Source organism: Zootoca vivipara, chromosome 11 (genome assembly GCF_965207765.1).
Source record: "Zootoca vivipara chromosome 11, rZooViv2.hap1.1, whole genome shotgun sequence".
Classification (NCBI taxonomy): Eukaryota; Metazoa; Chordata; class Lepidosauria; order Squamata; family Lacertidae; genus Zootoca; species Zootoca vivipara.
Window position 1 is genome coordinate 24759842 of NC_142594.1, and position 24277 is coordinate 24784118.

The 24277-nt window shown below is 40.1% G+C and overlaps 1 protein-coding gene across 2 annotated transcripts; it reads right to left on the reverse strand.

Moving 5' to 3' along the window:
* Positions 1-1162: 1162 nt before the first annotated feature.
* SP4 (Sp4 transcription factor) lies at positions 1163-24277 on the reverse strand. 2 transcript variants are annotated; one of them, XM_035129702.3, is made up of 6 exons: positions 23903-24277; positions 23194-23288; positions 21322-22858; positions 8859-9090; positions 6676-6875; positions 1163-4969 (listed from the first exon to the last, which is right to left on the reverse strand). In XM_035129702.3, exons 1-6 carry the CDS (start codon positions 23907-23909, stop codon positions 4722-4724), a joined length of 2319 nt encoding a protein of 772 aa, XP_034985593.3. In that variant the 5' UTR covers positions 23910-24277; the 3' UTR covers positions 1163-4721. The 2 variants fall into 2 exon arrangements, with proteins under 2 accessions (XP_034985593.3, XP_060136711.2); XM_060280728.2 differs by lacking the exon at positions 23903-24277 and adding an exon at positions 23399-23513.

Genomic DNA, 24277 nt, shown 5'->3' on the forward strand with positions numbered 1-24277 from the left:
GACTTCCTAAAAATCACCGAAGTCCCCCCTCCCTGCCCACAAGGTCTGGGTTGCTGTGCATAAGAGAAACCTGGTGGAAAAGCAGTGGCAAGGACAGGCTCGTCTGCTTCATCCAACTAAGTCTCTGTTACACAAGCCAGGTCAAGTCCTCCATCTACGATCAAGTCATGGATGGTAGTGGTCTTATGGATCATTGACCTGGCATTGCAAAGCTGCACGTTCAGGTCGTGTGGGTATCCCTTGCTGATCCAATAGCCATCCGGTCAAGACCAGACCTGGAGGCAAGGATAGTCCTCAAACAATGACTAAGCCTGCCTCCTCGGTAATGACGTGGTCTGGCCTTAGCATAACTCCTCCTCCTACCCGTGATCCCTGAGATTGGTTGTCCCAGTGCATCCCTCCTGTGGAACCTGCCCCAGCCATTTTGTTGGCTGGGACCCACTCCCAGGCAGCCCTGACCCCTCCCCTTAAAATCAAATTAAAACCTATACAAACAAACAAACAAACAAAAAAACCCGAAAACAGTAAAAGTTACAAACACACCAAAATTAAACAACTTCCCACACCTGACTAAACATCCATCCCAGATGCAAATACCCTAAGGCCCAACCTATGTCTAAGGCCCAACCTAGACATAAAACATTTGTCACATTGCTTGCCCTTGTGTAGTTTTTTCTTGTTTAAAGAAATACCAGGCTGGTTGGGGAGCCAGGTATGCACTATGGCATGTGTCACTGGGGCTCTAACCGAAGTGTGAACAAACTTTGATCTCCCGATGTTGCTGAACTACAACTCCCATCACCCCTGGTTATTGGCCAAGTAGACTGGGGCTAATGGGAGTTGTAGTTCAGAAATATATGGGGGTGCACACCTGCTCTCACCCTTTGATGGTGCTTGATTAGGAATGTGTCTTCCTGCTGCTGAACTATATATTACTTTTATAGCACAATCCTATACGTTTATTAGGATATGTGTCTCCCTTTGTTCAATGTTGCTTACACACTATCTTATTACAATCTTGATGTTTTAAAGGTTGTTTATGTATACACCACCTTTAATACTGAGTCTATGAGTGGAAATAGGACTCAAATATTATAAATTAGTACACACAATACAAATATTATTAATAAATACAAGTTTTTTTTTAAAAAATAAACATACATTCAAACTCAAGAGAATTTTAATAGGTTACTTGCAAAGTATTATTGCAGGCAACAACGTCTACACAATTTTAGTTTCAAATCCACAAAAACACACAAAATGTATACAAATTAGCATAGTAAAAATTAATGCCTTAGAGGCTTTGCTGGCAGAATTAATTTGCAGATTCTAGAATGGGTGTTTCTTGTCCCCCCCCCTTTCCCCCTTTTTCTTACAAAAAATTTACAAGTGAAATATTACTACAAAACTTTTTATAAGGTTTTCTGCAAAACATTTACAATTTTACCACCAACTATTTTTTTTTGTTTCAAAATCTTTATGTAGATTTAACACCCTATGCTGCACATCAATTTTTGCGGGATGACAATTTAGTGACATGCATAAAAAAATCACAAGGCATTAGAAATGGGAGACTTAAATACAAATATTGTTGCAATAAAACAGTTATAAAATTGAAAAATAGGACCCAAACATCATGCTTACCTAAGTTTAACAAATAAACCTTTTCTTCTAAATAACACACTTTTATTACTTCTCTCATGAAACAGTGTGATAAATAATGACTTAACACCAATTTCTAATGTAATCAGGAAACACATACACAACCCTATCCCAAGAAAGCATTTTGAAAATAAAATAAAAAACCTATTCCAACACTGGAGTTCTACCATGATAGTTACACTTTGCACTGATAAGTACGATAAAGCAAAACCTTGTAATGGTGGCAAAGGGAATGAACAGTGAAGTGGCATTAAATAAGGTACTACTGCACATCTGTGCCCTATTACATACAAGTTACATCCCACTGAGTCAAATAAAGGACATTGAAATTTACGATCCTTCTAAGACTGAAAAGTGGACTCAGAGTGGTATGCAGAACAGATTATTAAAACCTTTCCAATTCCAGGAATAGTAAGTGCACCTGCTAACACAGATTAATCTATATTAAGCCTCTGTGATGCCAACCAGATTTTGATACACTTGTAATAGGGATTTGCTGCAGATTAAAAAATAATTTCCATTTCCTATCTGCATACATAAAGTGTGCAAAAAAGAATATTTATCAGCTGTGCAGAGCACTCATGCCTTCAGTTTACAAAATAAAATACTAAGTTAAACATGATTCTTTAAAACATTTTATTTGCTTTACTTCTAGAGCACTGATTGTGAAGCCTAATGATAAAATATGTGTTTGATGCTGCAGCTGATCTGCAAAAATAATAATTAGCATTACTTAATGGTCATCTGTGTTAAATGTATCATCAAATTGAGTCTGAGGTTTTAAAGCCAGGTAAAATCAGCTGAAAATATTTTAAATAAAATATACAAAATAATATATAAAAACCCAACTAAAATGGAAAGACTTGTTAAATGCCTACAAAAGGTTTAAGAAACTTTCACTTATAACCACAGTGTAAAAATGTGTAAAATTGTTTTCTTTACTATGTATGTAAGTGGAAAGTATAAAAGACTTTCAGCTTGTATTTCACTACACTGGGCATCCCTAAGTGTACATAGTACAAAGGTAGATCGTTGTCTTTAAAAATGCATGCAATGCCATAAAACTGATAGTTTATATAAGGTTAAAAACATAAATCATAATTTTTAAAGGATACACATTAATTTCTTGCACTGTACTTGCAAGTTCCATCATCAAAATATTTTGGTGTAAAAACATAAAAACCAGAAAGTCATGTGATCTTTACCAAATGGTGGATTTGCAAAATATAATATTTGTGTCTATGGGAAATGTTTTAAATTCCAAAATATATTTGGCCATATTTCTGTGGCATACTCAAATTTGCACTGATGCCCCAATCTAGAAAAGCAGAGCACACAAAAACAATAAATTGCATGTGTGGCTGATATGGATGCAGCTGTTTATCTGGAAGTGCATCCCTATCCTTGCATTGTGAGCCTCATCTGGAATATTCATCTTTGTCCAGGGCGACGAGTTGTTATGGTCAACTAGTTGTCAGTGACTACAGCTGAATCCGTGACAAAAAACAAACTGCTGCTTTTTGAACTGTACTGGCTTAACCAAATGCATACTGAGGAAGTAATAACTTACCTCTACCAATATACAGCAGTAATATTTTTTAAAATATGTTCTCTTTCTGAAGAATCAAAATTATTGATCCAACAAAAAGTATTTAAATAATTTTATTTGCTAGCCTATCCAAGGGTGTGTGTGTGTGTGTGTAAGATTTTGATGGGATAAAAAAAAAAACCTAACGGAAAGGAAACAACAACAAAACCAAAACAAAACAACACTTGCAACTACTTCTATGCTTCCAAAGGGACTTATGGCTTGAGCCTCTCAAATAGCAGCCCCCAATGCCATATATCAAGCCGCTTTTGATACCAAGGGGATTTTCAAAAGGAATTTCTGATTTCTGATAAGGCACAAGGGCCTGCAGTTCAAATAACCTTACTGAGTGTGCCTTTGGACAAGCCAAAAGTAGCTTTTTGGATCCTGGACAGTAGTTTTTGAAATGAAAGAAACCGAACAGGTTTAGATTCATATTTTTGGTTGAAAGTATTCATCCATTTCTTTGGCTGTTATGTCAAAGTCTAAAGAACTCAGTATGATAACCACAGTATTTGCTACTGACAAAAGGTTGACATTGGTGCATGAGGTCTACTACAATATCCTATATCCCACCATTTCCAAGTATTCTAATAAAATTTAAATATTTAAATCACACTTTTTATAAATGAAGTTAACCAAGGCTTAGCAATGGATCACCCATGTCTTGAAATGGGATGTGTTAAAAGTATAGGACTTATCACATAGGTTCCTATATTTAACTTTTACATAGAAATTAATTAAAATCTTTTGTCAATATATTTATATTTGCTACAGTATACACTGGCTCTATAGATCTCTTTATCTCTCCTAGAGAATAATTTGTGTTTATTGATTGTCATTATACACACTACTATAATGTAGTGGCCAAAATTATCTGAGGTGCACCTCAGAACCATTTAACATGCTGCCATCTGAATTATTTTTAAAAAATGACCAAAGATGGCCAGGTTTACTATATGTTTCACAAACAAAACAAAAAACAAAAAGTTTTCATCTTTACGAGATTATTATGCGTTTTTGTTGTGCCGTTTGAACAAAGAAAGTTCCTGTGAAAATTCCAGAGACATTCATGTGAAAACAACCCTAAACAACAGACACCCTGTTGTATATTTGTACTGTTTGTTGTTACAACAAACACTTACATATAATGTGAAAAGAGAAGGAAAATCCAATTAAAATCATTTTCGTGATATAGCTACATAAATTAGTACAGTGTGGAAGCAATATTTTCTTCATCTGCTGTATCCATAATTTATCTATGACAATTGGCCCTGTATTTATTTTTGATTTGTTTTATCTTGTTATACAATGTACACTTCCTGTGCTAGTCCTCCAACTTGGAATACTTTCAGAAATCAAGACTGACTACATGATTTCCTGTTCTGTAATACACTTTTACCAGCCCACTTTCGTATCTTGAAAGGTATGTAAACTTAAGTGCAACTCTAGGCATTTGAATAATGTTCCTTCAGAATTCTTCCATGTTTGTTGAAACAGTAGGGGTTGCTGGGTTTGAATCTTGAGAAATGGCTGCAACTGTGACAATCCTTGGAGATCCGAGCACCTCAGTAACTGAAGGGTCCAATTCACCTGAGGTAACAATAGCGAGGGCTGTTCCCCCACCTTTCTTGTTCTGGTGTGTTTTGACATGCTTGGAGAGATGGTCACTTCGCATAAATCTTTTAGAACACTCTGGGCATTCAAATCTCTTCTCACCTATTGGGGGAAAAACAAAACAAGAGTTGTTCAGTAATTAATTTCTCTATTAATATTATGGGACAATTATCTGGCTACAATCAGCAGTATAGCCACAGTAATTTCAACTTGTTATGTTGTCTTAATTTTGTCTTTCTAAAAGTATTATTTTGAAGACCAGAAGCATGAATTTATGGAACCATGGCACAGTGAAACAACTGGTGTACATGCATGTGTGCCCACACATGAATTTAGTGCTACGGTAATACTATCTGCAGCAATTGCTACCTTTATGAGCTGCCTGGACTTGACTTTTTTCTTTCATCATGTGGAAATCAATTAAAAACCTTTACACATGACTTTTCTCACAGTAAAGATGTGTAGTGATATATGCAAATATTGTGAACAGATTCAAGTAACCCTTTTTTACATGATGTTTCCTTTGGTCTACAAAGACATGAACGTGAAGATATGCACTTAAGAAAACTTAAAGGGACCATCAGAGTGCCTAACGTGGTAAATGCTGTCCATATCAATTACAGTGGACCCTTGGGTTACGTTACCTTCGGGTAATGTAACCTTCAGGTTGCGAACGCGCCAAACCCGGAAGTGGGTTTGCTGCTTGCGCGTGCACAGAAGCAGTCCTCCAGTTACAGAATTTTCAGGATACGGCTGGGCCTCCGGATCCCTTTTGTAACCGGAGGTACCACTGTAGTAACAACAACAACACCTTTATTGTCAATGTACAACCTGCATACATTGAAATTAACCGAGCCTCCCACCCCCACAAACACTCAATCTCATTACACCAACCCCCAAAAGTCAGTTGCACTATATTATTTTCCGTTCAGCAGCCTAACAGCCCACGGATAGAAACTGTTTTTTAGCCTGTTGGTACGACTGATTATACTTCTATATCTCCTGCCCGAGGTTAGAAGATTAAAGAGGTGCCGGCCGGGGTACTGTCAAATGAGCTTCCTGGATCCAGGGTATGGTCGACACATCCTTGCAGCAGGCAGTGGTCCCAGCTGTCTCGGGTAGTAGTAAATGGAAGATAATATCTCACCCATTATCTAACCAACTGATCACTGTGCTCTGCAGGAGAAAGTTTCCTGTAGGTGTCATCTCACTGGACAAAAGCTGGTGGGATAGAACTGTAAGAAGAGCCTCTGGGCAACAGTGTCACTGTTGCTTACCGGCGAGGATGAGACAGCAGTGAGGGTGGAGTCATGGGAATTCATCTGCAGAATCAATCTGCCTCTCCCAGCAGTATGGCCATGCTGCCTCAATCTTGCTGCTGCCTTGCCCCTGTTCTTCCTAGTAAGTGGCATTAAGGTTCAAAAAAGGGCAACCAAAATGATCAAGGGGATGAAGTGTTTCAGAGTTTGGGACTTTAGCAGCGTTTGAGACTTTTTGGTTTAGAGGACAGGTGTGTAAGAAGTGACAAGATAGAAGTTTATAAAATTCCATGTGGCACAGAAAAGTGGCTAGAGAAAAGTTTTTCTACCTCTCATAATTTGTGCGATGAAGCTTTATGTTGGAAGATTCAGGACAGATAAATGTTGGAAGATTGAGGAAAGATAAAAGAAAGCATTCCTACCTATGCAAGGTTCTGATGAGGAGACAAACTTTTATTTAAAAATGAAAACACATATACCTGTAGCACAATGAGTATATTATAAAATATAAAATACACTTTAAAACATTTGTACAGACTATTCACTGACCTGTATGGGTTCGCCTGTGTCTTTGCAGTTCATCACTCCTCGTAAATCTTTTCCCACAGAAGATCCAATTGCATACAAATGGCCTTTCTCCAGTATGCCAGCGAAGGTGTGCCCGGAGATGAGATGTTTTCCCATAAACCTTTCCACAACCTTCAATATGGCAGATATGTTGCTTCTTTTTTCCTGGTTCGTTATTGCTTCTATCAAGCACAAAAAACTAACGGTTAACCAAAGTACAATTTTGCAAAACACATTAAGAAAAACAATTTGATCCAACTACTCCCGAAACTCCCCACCCTGAACCCTATCAGATTGCAACAGCCCAGTCACAAACACCTGCTTTCGGGGGAAGGTGACTTGAGACGGTCATGGCAGGTCAGTTGCAAACATTATTGAATGAAACAAATTATCCTGGCCCGTTTTAATCTGGGTTCAGGCCTAGTTATGGGACTGAATCAGCCTCAGTCACCCTGATGGATGACCTTTATTGGGAGAAGGATCACCTGCAGAGGGTGATCCCTTCCATAAAATGTAGGATTTGGGTCCTTTAGTGCGGCAGCACCTAACGTTTAGAATTCCCTCTTGTTACACAGCAGACTGGAACCATCTCTATTGAATTTTTTGTACCTACTGAAGGCCTTCCTTTTTCAACTGGCCTTTTAAGTGAGTATTTTTATTTCCACCTGTATTGGATTTGAAAGTGTTTTCATTCTCTTTACATATGAAATTGTTTTATGTATGCTTTTATTAAGTTTTCATTTTAACGTCTCGAAATAAACATTTACATAATTTCATAATCCAGGACTTCCCTTCTTCCCCTTTCCTGGTTCATTTATTGAACTATTATTCCTGAATGTTCTGCTATGTCCATTTTTGTCAGCTCCATAGCTGCCAAGTTATCCCCTTTTTAAAGGGATTTTCCCTTGCTGAATAGGCTTCCTCGCGAGAAAAGGGAAAACTTGGCAGCTATGGAGCTCTCCTATTTTACAGCTTTCAATTATTAGTTAAACTGTTGAGTTTATCTTAATGCTACCAACATCTTCAAATGTGTACAGTTATTTCCCATATAATCAGCAAAGATTTTCCTTTCCTCTTTAAATGCATATTCTTCTTGCTTTCTTAATCTGTTCATTAGACCTGTTAGTTCCGCATATTCTATCAATTTAAGTTGCCAATCTTCCTTGCTTGGGACCACACTCACTTTTCATTTTGGGGCTAACAGAGCACGACCCCCCATTGCTGCATACATAAACAAGTTTTTCTGACACCTGGGAACTTCTGGCTGTACTATTCCTAACGAAAAGGCCTCCGGCCTTTTTGAGAAAGTTGTTTTAAATGTTTTTCCCCATCTCATTAAAAATCATTTCCCAATAATCTTTAACCTTTTTACATGCCCACCACATATGAAAAAAGTTCCCTCCATTTCACTACATCTCAAACACAGATCTGATTCTGCTTTATACATCTTAGCCAGTCTACTCGGTGTTAGATGCCAACTATGAAACATTTTCATATAGTTCTCTTTCAAAGTATAGCATGCAGTAAATTTCAAATCATTCTTCCAAAGTTTCTCCAACAGATTGTGTCCTATATCCATTGCCCAATGTGTCATTGAGGCTTTGACCAGCTCATCTTTTGTTTCCCAATCCAATAGTAATTTATACATTTTAGACAATGACCTGTCCTTATTCTGTATTAACTCTCTTTCAAATTGTGAGCTTTGGTCCAAAAACCCTAGTTTCTTATCCAATTTAAACATACTGTATAACTCAGGCATCCCCAAACTTCGGCCCTCCAGATGTTTTGGACTACAATTCCCATCCTCCCCGACCACTGGTCCTGTTAGCTAGGGATCATGGGAGTTGTAGGCCAAAACATCTGGAGGGCTGCAGTTTGGGGATGCCTGGTATAACTGGTGGTATTGTAACCAATCTGTAACATGGCTCCTGAAATCTTCCATGGGTTTCAATTTGGGTTCACTCCCTGTCAAGTCCAACAAATCTCTGTAAGTCGTTCATATATATGTTTTTATTGTTAAATTGCTTTGAAACATTTCACAGGAAGCTATTCATAAATAGAATGAAATAAATATATTTATTTAAAGCAGGAACAGAAATGCAAGAGCAAAAGGATCACCGCTGGCCCTGAGATGCTTGGCACTTTACAGCTATTATGGGAATTACCTTCCTTCTCCTTCTCTGCAGTTAGGGCATGAACAAGCAACTCTTCTTAACCTTTTGCCGGGTTGCACGTCTTGATCAGAAGCTTGCTGGGCTTCATGCAACTGCACCTGAATTATCTGATCGGGACTAACTGCACCAATGGCTGCATTTGTGATGCCTCCTACTGCTACAGTGACAGGAGTTGGTGTAGCTTGCTGTACTTTTACTCCTCCATCCTGTCCTTGTTGTTGACCTGTAAAATAAGAAAACACGTGACTTCTTTAGTTAACTCACAGTAAAACCACAACATGATTTCAATATCATACTTATTCCAATATAAGATGGAGAAAAGTCACTTAAATTTATTCATATGCATAATACCGGTACTTTAGGACTAGAAGAACCGTCTCTCCCAAAAGGTAATAATCCCAGCACCTTTTTAATATAAAAGGAAACAGTTGGACTCGCAAATTATGTTATACTAATTGCAAGCGGTAAGGGAGAACTCATGATTACAAAATTACTGAATTCCTTATCCAGGGTGGAACTTGGCCAGAATGGCTGCAGCTAGTTACCAATTTGGGCAGTGAATCCATTGTTGGAAGACGCTACTGTAAAAGTTGGTACTAGTACAGCAGTGTTAGAAACTGAGATATGAAAGCTAGGAGCTAAATGGCACCTTAAACCTATGTTAAGGGCGCAACAACGGAATGTCCAGGCACGTTTTATATAACAAAAATACAAAGTTGAAAATGAATGAACTGCAGTTAAAATATTATGTTCATTTCTCACATGGTCTTCTAGTCCTTCCCCTGCCCACCACCGAAATATTCTTAAGAGGGTCTCTTCTCCAGTCTTCAGAGAGTAGCTGGAAGTGGGAAGGCAGAAAAAGGCCCTCCTTTCCTTCCACTCTGCAGTTTTAATCTGAAATCTTAGGCGCAGTACTGTGCCTAGAGCTCAGAAACTGCTCACACTAATGAAATTCCCTGTCGCAAAATGTGCCTAGAACAATGGTAGTTTCAAACACTGTAGTACAGTGTAAAAATAAATGAAATTGTGGGCATAAAACCTGTTGTATTTGCCTGTACCTGCTGCACTTCAACTGGTCTCTGCAAATTTAATAATGGTGTTAAGTCACCTTAAAAGTTGTAGATAATACAAGATACACAGTTTTAATAACATAGTAATTTAATAATAATATGGGATTCCTCATTTGCAAGGCCAGCCATCAGAACTTTCTGGAAGATTCAAGATCTTTTGGAGTGCACAAAATTTTCTCCCTTCTAGAAAAGCTTTTTTGGGCTGACATTTTCATCAAGGCACCACCAGTTCAGACCACACAAGCAAACAATGTGTGCCACTTTACAATTGCTTTCATTGAATTGCATTTGCCATTTTAATGCCTGCTCCCCTCCTTTACATAGTTCATTTGGGAGTGTTTCACAATCCCTTTTGTTCTTACCATCCTGAACAATTTGGTGTCATCAGCAAACTTGGCTAGCTCACTGCTCATCCCTCCAGGACACTTATGAACAGAAATACAATCTGCAGTATGGAAATGAGTGGGATCAGCTTCAAATTTCAATGTTGTGTTGCAGCAGTTTTAGAGTTTAGTGAATACCGGTACTTCCAATAAAGAAAGTCATTTGATTGGCTTGTGAACATCTATCTAAAAGTTCATTTCTGGGCACAATTAAAAGTGCTGGTTATGACTACCAAAGCCTCGCATGGCTTGAGGATAGGATCATATGAAGGACTACCTTCTCCAACACTGATTGGTTGAATTTATATCCCACCCTTTCTCCCAAAGGCGCTCAGGGCTCCTGAACAAATCAGCTCCCGAGCGATCAAAACCCAGAAGTGAGTGTTCCGGTTTTCGAACGATTTTCGGAAGCCGAACATCCGGTGCAGCTTCCAATTTGCTGCAGGACACTCCTGTAGCCAATTAGAAGCCACACCTTGGTTTTTGAATGCACTCCCAGAATGCATTCTGTTCGAAAACCAAGGTACGACTGTACTGCTAAAGTCACTGCTCTCCAAAATAACTCATTTTCCTTTGATCTTCCTAATGGAACTGTGTTTTAATTTCACAAGCAAGACCCAAGTAAAATCCATTACAAAATGTCTTCATAAATGATCTGGATAAACGGGTGGGAAATGGTACAGCCAACTATGCAGATATCATCTTCATTATTATTTATTGAATTCATATGCCGCCCTATACCCGGAAGTCTCAAGTAAAACTAAAGCATTCAAGATGATAAAATCTAGAGCAGGCTGCAACTGAACTTCAGAAGAATCTCTCCAAACTTGGTGACTGATCATCAGAATGACACGTGAAAATCAACATTAATGGATACTTTGAAGAAAAGGGTCACTAAGGTTGGTTGCAGTCAATACAGAATATGCCTGCACAACTTAAGATATGTTTCACTGAATATGGCCCTTGAGCCATGTATTGCGAATTAACAGGTGCTTGTCAGCTCCCCCTAATTTTTCAGACTCAGACTGGCAACATATGGGGAGGGGGAACTTTTATCGGCACTACTGGTGGGCTGGTTCAGTTTAATCAATCACAGGTAGGTTTGGCAGAGAATTATGTTGAAAAGACAGCAAAACAGAATAGACCTAAAGTGAGGGCACTGTTCCAAATCCCTGTGTTACCTCTTCCTGTGAAAGGAAAGGTACAATTATTCGTATTCTGAAAAAAGCCTCATTTTTTGCCACCACCAGTGCTGTTTGAAGAAAGGAAGACTCATCATTCTAGTTTCTATTTATATTTCTAGTGAGCAAGACTGACTGAGAAGTATTTTTCTTGGAAGACAAGGTAGGGGAGTCCTCAAATAATTTATGAAACAGTCCTTGGTTTAAAATGGATCATCTAGAGATTACTTCACTCTCAGGTATTTATGATCCTTTAAGACCATGGCATGCTCAAAGAAATATGTCCTGGGCACAAAGCTTACTATGGGTTTACATGAAAGATATATGGTTTGATGGTGAAGATCAATTTAGAAAGCTGGAGCAAATTTTGCAACTGCAAACCAGGCTGGAATCGGAAGGCTTCAATTTGGGCTGAACGGACAAGAGAGAATCCTTTCGCCCTTATTTTAAAAAGTTGTGAAAAACCTATTTTCTCAATCTGCCTGATCCCCGATCCCTTGAAATTAATTACTATTTTAGTGGAATTTATGTTGAAGGAAATGTGCTTAGAGTAACAAGATTACTCCTGTAGCTAGATCGATCCTTTCTTCAAAACAAGCCATATAGCTGGATGCTAACTTCTATTGTGAATAACCAAGTTTATTTCAGGCCTTTGTATCTCTGAACCTAACTGCCACATTTTCCGCCCTGTGAATAACACCTGCAAAAACTCCAGTGCAAATGTAGAGGTCCATGATTTTCTGTAAGCTGCAATGTGGTTCTAAACAACTTAAATGACCAATAAAATGTATTGAATTAGTCTGCATGACCATATCAAAAAAGAAAACAAAAACATTTAAACTCCACATGAAAGCTTAAATCTCTAAAATACAGAATTTTGTATTTGCTTTTACTAAAACAACAAAAAAGTTAACATTAAAAAATAAATTTTTTAAAGGTGAGATATAAATCAGAATGATACCTTTAACACTTAAAATCTCCACCACAGTTGTCTAAAATAGTTTCAAAATGCTTTTCTGAGGCTGAAGGCCTTTACCGCAAAAAAAGAAGAAAATACTACCTTCCAAGTCATATACTGATTAGTTCCTTGAAACTGAAAATTTAGGTTTCTATCACTCTCCAGTATTTCATTTTTTAAGTAAGGGCTTCAACTACTGTTCTTTCGTTCTTTAATAGGATTTATATACAGCTTAATCATCTAACCCTCTGAACAGTTTCCATAAAATAGACATTAAAATTTGCAATAAAATCAGATGTTAAAAAGTTAACCTGATAATTTTCAAAAAAAATATAGAGTTTTAAAAATTATATTATAAAATAAAATAACATATTAAGAAACACATAAAATTTACCTAACTTGATAGTATAGGCTTGCTTAAACAAAACAGTTTTTAGCAGGTGCCTGCCTAATGTCCATGACATAGGTGCTACCACACTGAAGGACTGATTCCTTGGAAATATGGAAAGAACGCTATGTGGCACTTGCAAATCAAAGCAATTGAGTGGGCACATATAAGGTGATCCTTCAGCCCAGTCAGATGGGCAGGGTAGAAATAAAATAATCTGAAAGTCATAGTAAATATTGTTCTTATCATTATTAAAGTACGCTGGCTCCAAGCTTCCATTACATTAACCTGACATGAAATATTTATTTATTTATTTATTCCTACATACATACATACCCTGCCCATCTGGCTGGGTTTCCCCAGCCACTCTGGGTGGCTTACAACAGAATATTAAAATACAATAATCTATTAAACATTAAAAGCTTCCCTAAACAGGGCTGCCTTCAGATTTCTTCTAAAATAATATGGGTGATGGGTGCTGCCCACAGATGCATACTCTGCCACCAAATCTCTGATTGGTTACATCTGTTCAGAACAGGATTGCCTAAAAACTTTCCAGTGTTCCATTTTCATGGGAAATGACAGGTATTGTTCAAATTGATGCTGACATTTTGCACATGATATAAAATACTTGGGAGAGTAAAGAGAAGCCAGGTCAATTTTTGCTCTTGCATTCGATACTCTTGAGGATGTTTCTGTTTTCATTTCCAAGTGAATTCAGTGCCTGCACCGAGAGTTCACACTGCTGCAATAAACTGGAAAATTCTGAAACCAGAAACCACCCAGAGCTAGTGCCATCTGTTCCACAAGGCAGATCTTGAGATTCCCCTAAGACAGGCCTAAACTGTCAGAGCAACTGATTCTGTGAAGACATTCATTCTGTACAGAAGAATGTTTGGAAGGAGTGAAGTGGCACTGACTGGCCCCACTGCCAGCCTACTTTTGAAATCTCATCTGCACAGGTGCCTAGGCACATTCACCCTTATTGGCGTGACCATATAACACTACTCTACCCCCTGCCCACTCCTGGTAACCTTGCTTGCCTAGCTAAAAAGACACTGCAACAAAGCCCAGCTTGCTGGGACAGACACAAGGAAGATTTGGGCAGCTGTGGCTCTTTCCAAGGACTGGGCCCCTCAGTATTCAGTGTGGCAGGCCACCCTTTTCCGGACAACCCCGAAAAGATGATACTAAAGGTGATGGCAGCACCTCCTTTTTGAGTTTGTTGATCTGGTGCTTTTTCAAAGCTAGGGTCTTATGTAATAGTGGGATGTTTATGACCTGTTTCTGGGGACAGTAGCAGAGAGAGAAGGAAGTTGTGATGCTTCACCTGCTGTTGTGGGATCTTGCCCGCCCCCCCGCCCCCCAATAGGAGACAGGAGGGGAACAAGTATTATATGGCAAGTCTTTTTTCCCTCCATGCTCTGGCTATTTTAACACTCAGCTGATAAGAATTTTGTCTACTGACCAGTTAACTACAGTGGGAGAGAGAAGTGGTTTCTGGCCCAGGGCGAAAGCCTGTTGGTGTAACTTGTCCAAAGCCCCACACCCTGGGTGAGATAGGAGGGTTATACACACTTGAGAAAAGAGGTGCCTTGATTGCTGGTTTTTCTGTTTCTTTGCCAGAAGGTTAACTGGCATCCCCAATGCATGTACAGTGTGATGTATGGGTGTATCTTGATTTTGCTTTTTTATATAGTTTTGATTATAGATTTATTATACTTTTAGTGTTTAAAGGTAAAGGTAAAGGGACCCCTGACCATTAGGCCCAGTCGTGACCGACTCTGGGGTTGCGCGCTCATCTCACATTATTGGCTGAGGGAGCCAGTGTATAGCTTCCAGGTCATGTGGCCAGCATGACAAAGCCGCTTCTGGCAAATCAGAGCAGCACATGGAAACACCGTTTACCTTCCCGCTGTAGCGGTTCCTATTTATCTACTTTTAGTGTTTATTTTGTATTAATATGTTGTTCACCACTTTGCAGCCTTTGGGTCAAAAAGTGGTATAAATTAACCGTAATTATCTCCAGGTAAAGATGTGATCAGAACCCTATGCAAGTTGCCTTCTGTACAGACAACTTGGAACACATGAGGAAATGTGTGAAAGTGGGGCCAGGCCTCTAATACATGTCACTCACACATTTTTTGGTTAGCATTGTGTGTTAGTGCAGCCCTTTACTCTGTCAATATTAAGGAACTGTGATGCATTACAAGACTTGGTGAAAAGTGTATCCCCTAAAGTCAAAATGTATACCAGATCTGGCACCAAGGTAAGCACCTTTCTCCAAGGAAAGTGTAATTAAACTGGTAATTGAACTGTTCAGCTCATCTGGCATTTCAGTGTTCTAACACAGGACTGGTACTGTTGAGACAATTTATTATCCTATGGCTGAGACTCAAGAGACCATGTCTCATCTGTAAAAGCTGCTCACATGCTATAGTTGAAGATTTATAACCTGACAATACCAAGTCTACCCATCCCTTGACTCAGCCTGGTTGGATACAAACTATTTGGAATTCTTTTACCGAGGCTCAAAGCTCTGAAATGAAAAGCCTTTTTGATGAAACATTGGGAAAAGAATAAAATCTAATTGGTCAAGGAGTACTTGGAGCCATAACGTTTTTCCAACTGCAAGCTGAAATGTTTGATTTAAAGAATTTGAGCTGTGACCCGAAGTATAACTACAATATTAAAAACCAGCAGTAGCAAGTCCAGTTCTAGCGTACAACCCAATTGTGCACATATCTTCAGTGAAAACAACAGGGTTTTTTCAATGAGCTAGGTAACTACTTGGGTAATAAATAGTAGCAAGGGATTGCTTTTAAACCCTGTTATTAAATACAGTAGACAGTCTATTTTAGAAGTGCCTCAATGATATGAGCTTTATTTATGAGCTCAATGTTTCCCAAAGATTGTAAGTTTAACCTGCAGTAACTGAACTTTAGTGCTAGCTGTATCTTTGACTCAGGAGGGCAAACTTCTGCTATTTCTGCTATGGTCTGCCACAGCTACTATTTTTGGAAGGGGAGAAAAAGGGGGAAATTTGAAGTCAAGCATTTGTGTCGTACAAAGCTAATAATTTTTTAGTGAGGATAACGGCATGGCAAATAAACTATGGCTTATTGAGACCACATAAAAAAGCAGTCTTGCACAGAAGAATTTCCAACTTTGTTTTTCACTGTAATGCCACACTGAGCTCAGCCAAGGTTTGACAGCATGTCATCTGAACTGGAACTCATGGTTAAGCTAACCATGCACTGCAACCAAGGTTTGGTTACAACTTGTGGTGAGGAAGAGAGCAAAACTACTCATTCCAGTAAGGATGATATGCTAAGCCAAACTTTGGTTTGCTGCAGCAGTAAAAAAGACCAGGGAGGAGCTAAGTGGCAGCAAGCTCCTCTCCAGGAGCCCATAGTCTTGGTAAACCATAGTTTTGCTTACAATATCATGTGAACCAGCTCAGGGTCAATGGAGCTCACATGAAATAATTAGGTTTTATAGTCTGGGGTTCTAAATTGAGAAAGATAAGATATTTAATGGCTTATTTTTAATAAGTTATATTTTTAGTGCTTTTCACTATTCCGAGGCCCCTTGTTTTCCACGTTTCTTATGGAAGAATAGCTATATGGTAACTCTTCCTCTCAGTACCTAGGCAAAAAGATAGTCATCCAACTCAGACAACAGTATAGGTTACAGAAGGCAGGCAACCACACAAAAAGCAAGTATATACAAACTCTAACACATAACTGTAAAACAGTCTTGTCTTAATCTATATAGAAAAAACAAGCTCTTTAACAGACTTAAAAGTTTAAATTAGAGCAACAACAGGAGTAGAGCTGCTATGTACTCTATTTATGAATGGTCATATGTAGGCTGATGCCCAGTTATATCAATCAGTGAAAAATGAACCTTTCAAGGCTAAAATACTAAGCACAAAGTAGAACACCTAATAATAATAAATAATAATAATAATAATAAATTATTTATACCCCGCCCATCTGGCCGGGTCTCCCCAGCCACTCTGGGCGGCTTCCAACAGAAGAATAAAACACAACAATCTATTAAACATTAAAAGCCTCCCTGAACAGGGCTGCCTTCAGATGTCTTCTAAAAGTCTGGTAGTTGTTTTCCTTTTTGACATCTGTTGGGAGGGCATTCCACAGGGCAGGCGCCACCACCGAGAAGGCCCTCTGCCTAGTTCCCTGCAACTTGGCTTCTCGCAACGAGGGAACTGCCAGAAGGCCCTCGGTGCTGGACCTCAGTGTCCGGGCAGAATGATGGAGGTGGAGACGCTCCTTCACGTATACTGGGCCGAGGCCATTTAGGGCTTTAAAGGTCAGCACCAACACTTTGAATTGTGCTCGGAAACGTACTGGGAGCCAATGTAGATCTTTCATGACCGGTGTTATGTGGTCTCGGCGGCCGCTCCCAGTCACCAGTCTAGCTGCCGCATTCTGGATTAGTTGTAGTTTCCGAGTCACCTTCAAAGGTAGCCCCACGTAGAGCACATTGCAGTAGTCCAAGCGGGAGATAACTAGAGCATGCACCACTCTGGCTAGACAGTCTGCAGGCAGGTAGGGTCTCAGCCTGCGTACCAGATGGACCTGATAGACAGCTGCCCTGGACACAGAATTGACCTGCGCCTCCATAGACAGCTGTGAGTCCAAAATGACTCCCAGGCTGCGCACCTGGTCTTTCAGGGGCACAGTTACCCCATTCAGAATCAGGGAATCCTCCACACCTGCCCGCCTCCTGTCCCCCACGAACAGTACTTCTGTCTTGTTAGGATTCAACCTCAATCTGTTAAACATACACATATAGACCTAGTGATATTTGTAATAAAAGGTGGTGATTAAAACTTTTGAGATTTGCCTGCATCGGTGATTGTTTTAATTTTCTGAAATTCCACACTTAAAGCATAGGAAATATATATGGGGAAAGGGGAATTGGGTAAACAGATAATAGCTAAACAAAGTTCATTTTCTGAAACAGAACACCTGTGCTAAACATGGGAATTAACTACATCTTTCAGCTAATCCTCTTTTAGTTTTAAATAATTTTCAGTTGAAGATTTGCAGTTCATAAGGAGATGGTTCTGGATCACTTTCACCAACTAATTTAAGTGGCTTGAGTCACCACTGAATTAACCATAATTAGTCCTTCTATTAGAATATGTAATATCACGTTGCAATTTGAACAGAGGACTTAAACACAAAATAAAGAAAAGCTTAAGTGAGTAGAGAGTGGGAAAGCCCATGAAGCATCAGCTATAATAATTTATAATAATAATTTATTATTTATACCCCGCCCATCTGGATGGGTTTCCCCAGCCACTCTGGGCGGCTTCCAACAGAAAAATAAAAGACAATAATCTATTAAACATTAAAAGCCTCCCTGAACAGCTAGCCTTGAGCGAATAACGAGGTAGCAGAATTACAAAGAGTAAAAGGTGACGGTCACTTCAGATTCTGTTGGATGATACCAGGTTTTATTAGTGCTGCCATATGCAAATAAAAAGCTAGCATGTTAGGGAGAAAAGTTCTAATCCAGTCTTCTTGCTGTTGTGCTAGTTTTCTATTTGTATGGAGGTTTGGGGGTTGTTGGTTTTTTTTGTAAAGCTATTATGGTAATTTTAACAGAAGTTATCCACTTGCAATCTGAAGTAGCATAATCCTTCCTAGCACCTCATCCTGTCAATGTGTAGCCAGGACTTGAAACTATCTACGGTAGTGCCTGTCCTGTAGGAATGAATTTGAAAGATGGGACTATGTATTATGGCCGCCAGCCATGTGTGTTGGCTGGTGGCCATAATATATGAGGAATCCTTATTCATAAAGATGCTCACTCCTCACCATTAATAAATATAATGTACACTACTGAAGAGTAATAAATGGAGTCCTTAAGAGATTAGTATCTACTGCCGCCTTGCTACTTCCTATGTTATCTAAGCAAGATGGAAATGCTGTAACACAATAATGGTCATTATGTCAAAAAAGAGGCCGCTTACTAAAGATCTTCTATGTTCAAGAGACACTTTAAAACCCACTCTGAAAACTGGATGCTGGACTAAATGATCTGATCTGAACTGATCCAGAAGGCTCTTCTCATGTTTATTCTACAGATGGGCATCTCTTAGTAAAGCAACAACACTGGTCACACCAAGGTTTAAAAATGAAGTATGTGAGAGACCAAGGTTGTTACTTCTGACTAAATCTACATGGTTTTAGCAGGGGATTGGGGGGGGGGGAGAAGTAGTGGAAAGTTATTGCTGACACTAAAGGAACTGACGGCAATCATCAATACTGTATGTGTACTGAAAGAGGCCTGGTATGCTGAAGCTACACACCAGGAGTCCCAACATGGCCCACCAGGATGCAATTTACAGCTTATGTCTACAAATGAACTTATATAGAACCAAGTTTGTAATGTTTTATTGAAGTTCTGTGGGGAGGAAACAGCTGTTTATACAGTCTTTGTACAATTTGTCTACAATTCTCACTTCATACATTAAGACAGTTACTTTTCACTTACTGTTATGGTGCACAGTTTGCCAAAGCAAAAGCCCTGGAAACTGCAGAGCCAGGTTTGTCATTGAAAATAAAATATTAAATTTTCTATAATGCACACCATATATATTCAGCAAGGTGTCATATCAATACAACCAATAAATTAAGGTGAGAGCAAGAGATCAGTTTTCAAAGATTCTCCAGCCATAACTATGGGGCAAGCTAGACATGACAGAAGCAGAAAATGGGTTGCTGCCACATTCCTATAAAACAGGTATGAAGTTATTCAGTGATGCTGTTGAAAAGCATAGGAAGAGGATCCTTTAAAAGAAATGTATCCCCAAAACTTTTCCTCCTAATTACATTTCTGCCCATCAGAAGACAAACATCTCGGGAGGATGTTTAGTGAGAAATAAAAGTAAACAATTCAGTATCTACTACCATTCATTCATCTTCCTTTTATAAAATTCAGCAGGACATGACAACTACATCCTGTCAGAACGCAATATATACTTAAGTCTCCAGGACATATATCAGAATTGAGCCCAACCTCCAGATGAAAGCTGTTATATTGAAAATGCTAGAACATAGATTGGGACAACTGAAACACAATGGTAAGCCATGGCATGAGCTTTGGACTTCCTCCTTCCCTTGCCTCTCCCTCATGGCACTTAGAAACTTTCAAATTGTAACCTGACTAATTATGCCAAAATGACAAGCTATAATTGCCAATAAACCACAAAGGTTTTTTTCATTGCTGCATGCAAGGAGGGAACAAGCTTTATATCTGAATATCCTGAATATCCTTCAAGTGAAACAGGTTTTGAGGTTTATTCCAGGTATCATACACTTAAAGAGAAATGCTACTTTTAAGCAATTCTTTAGGTACTCCTTTATTCAAAGGGGGGTGGGTGGAGGATAACTGGTTTCAAGAAACACCTCTTTGTGATTTACATGCCAACCCTCCAAACATGTTATACCTATTTGTTTTCCAAGTTGGAAATAGGAACAAACCATTATTCAATATGTTAAGTGTTCCATTTCTACAAACAATACCTCACTTTTAATTCATTTCATTCACTAGTAGAATTATTATTTGCCATGGCAATTTTCTTGCAATAGGAACAATTAACTAATTTTACGAAGTTTCAGACACTACAATACAAGTTGTATCGTATGCAATTCCAACTGATTTTGACAGGGCATTAACTTGCACACATGTTTCTACATCTTTCAACATAATTTATATTTCTGTTTTGCTGGTTTAAAAAAAGATCTGCAACTTTTCCTCGGAGAATCAAATAAGCAGTCAGTTTGCATAGTGAATTCCAGGCTCCTGAACAGAATCAGAACAACATTAGATGAACACACACATTGTACATATTAATTCAGGTAATAATACATTCAATTATTCTTTAGTTGCAGGATATAGCCAAATTCCAACTTAGGCATAGTAATCATGACTTTTAAGTAGTGATTTATGACTTAAGCCATGTACAGTACACATTTATTCATCCACTCACAAGAGACAGCTAAAATAATGAGAATAATTAGAGCTGCCAACCACAACTGTTGGTGAAAGACAAAAGTTAAGCACAAGCCAATGTAACTGTTAGTAGTGGAATCTGTAAGGTGTTTCTTATACTGTACAGCTGAAACGCAAGGTGCCACCTGTGTTCTCCACACACATACTGGGGCTTTTTACACTGGAACACTGGGGCTTCCCCATTCCCAACCCAGGCTCTTGCACCACCCAAAAACACATTCTTGAAGGTCCAGGAACCCTCTGTTCCAGCAGTCAATTTAGTGCAAGCAAAAAGGAATCAGTATTTTTAGGCATTGTTAATGTTGATCATATATAATCTACTATTTTGCTATTGAGACTTAAAAGCAGAAATGCCCATATCATAGTTAAATATTATCATTACGCCAATACCATCACTAAAGGATATTCTTAACAGCACTTACCAGCAACACTTGTAATGGTGACTGGAACTCCTTGCACTTGAACACCTGCAGCACCCAAGTTGGCTACACTTACTGTTTGAAGATTAGGCACTGAAGCAATCTGGGCAGCATTTAGCGTTATTGGTGTACCAGCAACAGCTACTGGTGCAATTTGAGCTATAGTACCACCACTTGAAGATACAGGGGTAATGGTTAGTTGCTGGGGTAATCCAGCATTTTGTACTTGAAGATTTGAAAGACTTTGAAGATTTTGGACCTGTACTGTGTGCCAGCTGATCTGTCCTGATGGGGTTAAAGTTGGTGCTCTTATGAGAACTTGAGTTGGACTCACTGCTTGTAACTGAACATTTTGCAAAGGCTGCTGCTGAATTGTCTGAATAGTTTGTCCCGACTGCAGCTGAAAAGACTGTGGAGAAATAGCCTGAATGATCTGCTGCTGTGGCTGTTGGATCTGTATCTGCTGCAGAATAGGCTGACCTACTATTTGCACCTGCTGCAGTGAGTTCGTCTGATCCTGCACATTTTGCAATCCATTAGACTGACTAGAGTTCTGAGTCTCTGTTTCTGATGTGGCGGTTTGAGGTTCTTCAGTACTAGACTCAGAACTGGTTGCTGTGTTTGCATACCGGCCCGTTTCTGCTGTACTTACTAAAGTTTCGCTGCTTGTAAGCGATGTGGAGGCAGTAGTTGTGCAAGTGGAAGATGGAGAATCTGGCATAGTACTAACAGCAGTGGTTGTGACAGGTGTGGACAGTAGCTGATTTCCATTGGAAACTCCACTATCACTGGACTGTGTAACCTGTCCAGTACTACCACTAGCAGCAACATTTATTACAGGTAATGCTAGAGTCACTCCCCCAATGTTTATAGGCAATGAAGTTACAACTTGTGCCTGAGTGCCGGCAATAGGCAGCTGCAATGGAATAGAAACACCAGGCCTAATCTGGACTGGCACTGTTTGATTTGCCAAGTTCTGAGCAATAATATTCCCAGAAGCTGTCCTATTTGTAGCTGTAAGAATAGCTTGATTATTTCCTGCAGGGATGAGCTGGAATTGACCCTGTAAATCTTGCAGAGTTGTAGTAGTAGTAGCAGGATTGATCTGAATTTGTTGACCTTCTGTCGTTTGAATCTGTGGAATCACTTGGTACTGAACAGTACCTCCTGGATTCTGTACTTGTATGACTTGAAACTGTCCTGGAGTTACCGCAGAAGAATTGCTTGTCTTCGTCTTTGAAGGGGATGCATTTCCGTTGTTACTACTGGAGGGACTTGCTGCACTAGAAGCAACAGAAGGTGCCTGTTGGATGTTGTTCTCTTTTGAAGTAGGAGGAGCAGCAGCAGCCGCAACAAGCTGCCAAGCATTTCCAGCAAGCTGAGTCGTTACTAATTCTAACTGTTGTGGCTGATTTTGAAGTTGCACCAAACCTTGGCTTGGATCTATAATAAGCTGCTGTCCAGTTGCTTGATTCTCACCAGGAGTCCCTATTTTGCTGCAAGTTGCTGCCAGCAGAGCCAGAGGAGAAGGCTGAGAATCCTAACAGAGACATAGTGTATTAGGAGATAAATAGTACTTGCAAACTAAAAAGCAGTATCCTGAGTATTAAAGAATGCTAGAAAACATGACAACTGAACAAAAGGTGATAAATAACTTATCATGCTGAGTGTCAGCTAATAAACCCATTCACTCCAGCCAAAGGTTTTATACCTGCCCCCCCCCCAAACATCTGTAGTAAATACAAGAAAATTTGCCCCATCCCCAAACATGTCTAGGCCATAAATACTTGTACCCATCTTATAAGCCACAAGGCAGTATCTCTTGAACTGAACTGAAAGTAATTAAGCCTTGCTTTGCTTCCCTCTATGTTTTACCTGATTGGCTCCAGCTTTGCTTTTCTTATTGTTGTTGTTTTCAGCCTCTGGAGATTTCTCTCCCTCCGAGGGCATAGCTTCCTCCTTCTTTTGATCTACCAAAAGACAAAACAAACACACAATCTATTAAACATAGCTGTTCACTTTGAATCTGCAGCCAGGAGCAAATCTGTCAGTACATTCTCGCCAGCCCTCCGTTCTTAACTCAGTCCATATTATTATTATTGCAGAAAAGGGAGTCCTAAAAGAAAATAAAAAATAAATAAAATAAAACGTGGTTTGGGAAACCCGGCCCACGGGGGGCTGGCGAGCGAACACCCAGGAAAAAAAGGGGAGGCTTGATTGGTTTCTTGCTCTCGGAGACTATAAGGCGGGCCGGGTGGGGGGTGGCGGAAAACCACCCACAGCCCTCCTCCTCCTCCTGCCCCTAAAGCATCTACGGCTACTGAGTGGCCCAGGATGCTTTAGGGGCAGGAGGAGGGAGGCGCAAGGGAGGGGAAAATGGGAGGAAACAGAAACGAAGGAGGGATGGATGTGCACGGGGAGGGAGGGCCGGGAAGGAAAGGGGGGGTGGAAGAAGGAGGGGCAGAGGGAGGGATAGACCGGGGGAGACAGAGGGACCCAGAGGGGACGGAGAGGCGGGAAGGCGCGCGGGGGCGGCGGCGGGGGAGGGAAGGAGGCAGGGAAGGGGCGGAGGGGGGCTACGTACCGCTCATCCCGCATTAACGCCCGCTGAGGCGCGGCTCGAGGAGGAGGAGGGGAGGGACGGAGGGCGGGGTGCTGGGGGTGTAGCGGCGGCGAGAAGGCCGGTCGCTGCCGGAGCTGGGAGGAGCAGGCCGGCCTATTTTTCCACGAATGGCCGCCGCTGGGCTGTGGCGTAGGTGCCCGTCTCTCCTCCCGCCGTCGCCGCCTTGCCTCAGCGCCAGCGCCTGATTGACAACTGGGAGCTGGAAGAGGGAGGGGGCGAGAGGAGAGAGAGGACGCCGGGGGTGGAGGAGGAGGAGGAGGAGGGGCGGGGCCCGGCGAGGCCTAGGCTGACACCCACTGAGGAAGGAACCCAAAGCAGGCTTAAGCGTCTCACAGA

What these genes read in the sequence shown, in the direction of transcription:
- SP4 (XM_035129702.3), bottom strand. An exon ending in GCAAAGCTGGAGCCAATCAG is followed by an intron (nt 22,859 to 23,193) that starts GTAAAACATAGA and finishes TGTCTCTGTTAG; the next exon opens with GATTCTCAGCCTTCTCCTCT. An exon ending in ACACAGGCGAACCCATACAG is followed by an intron (nt 4,970 to 6,675) that starts GTCAGTGAATAG and finishes TTCCCCCAATAG; the next exon opens with GTGAGAAGAGATTTGAATGC.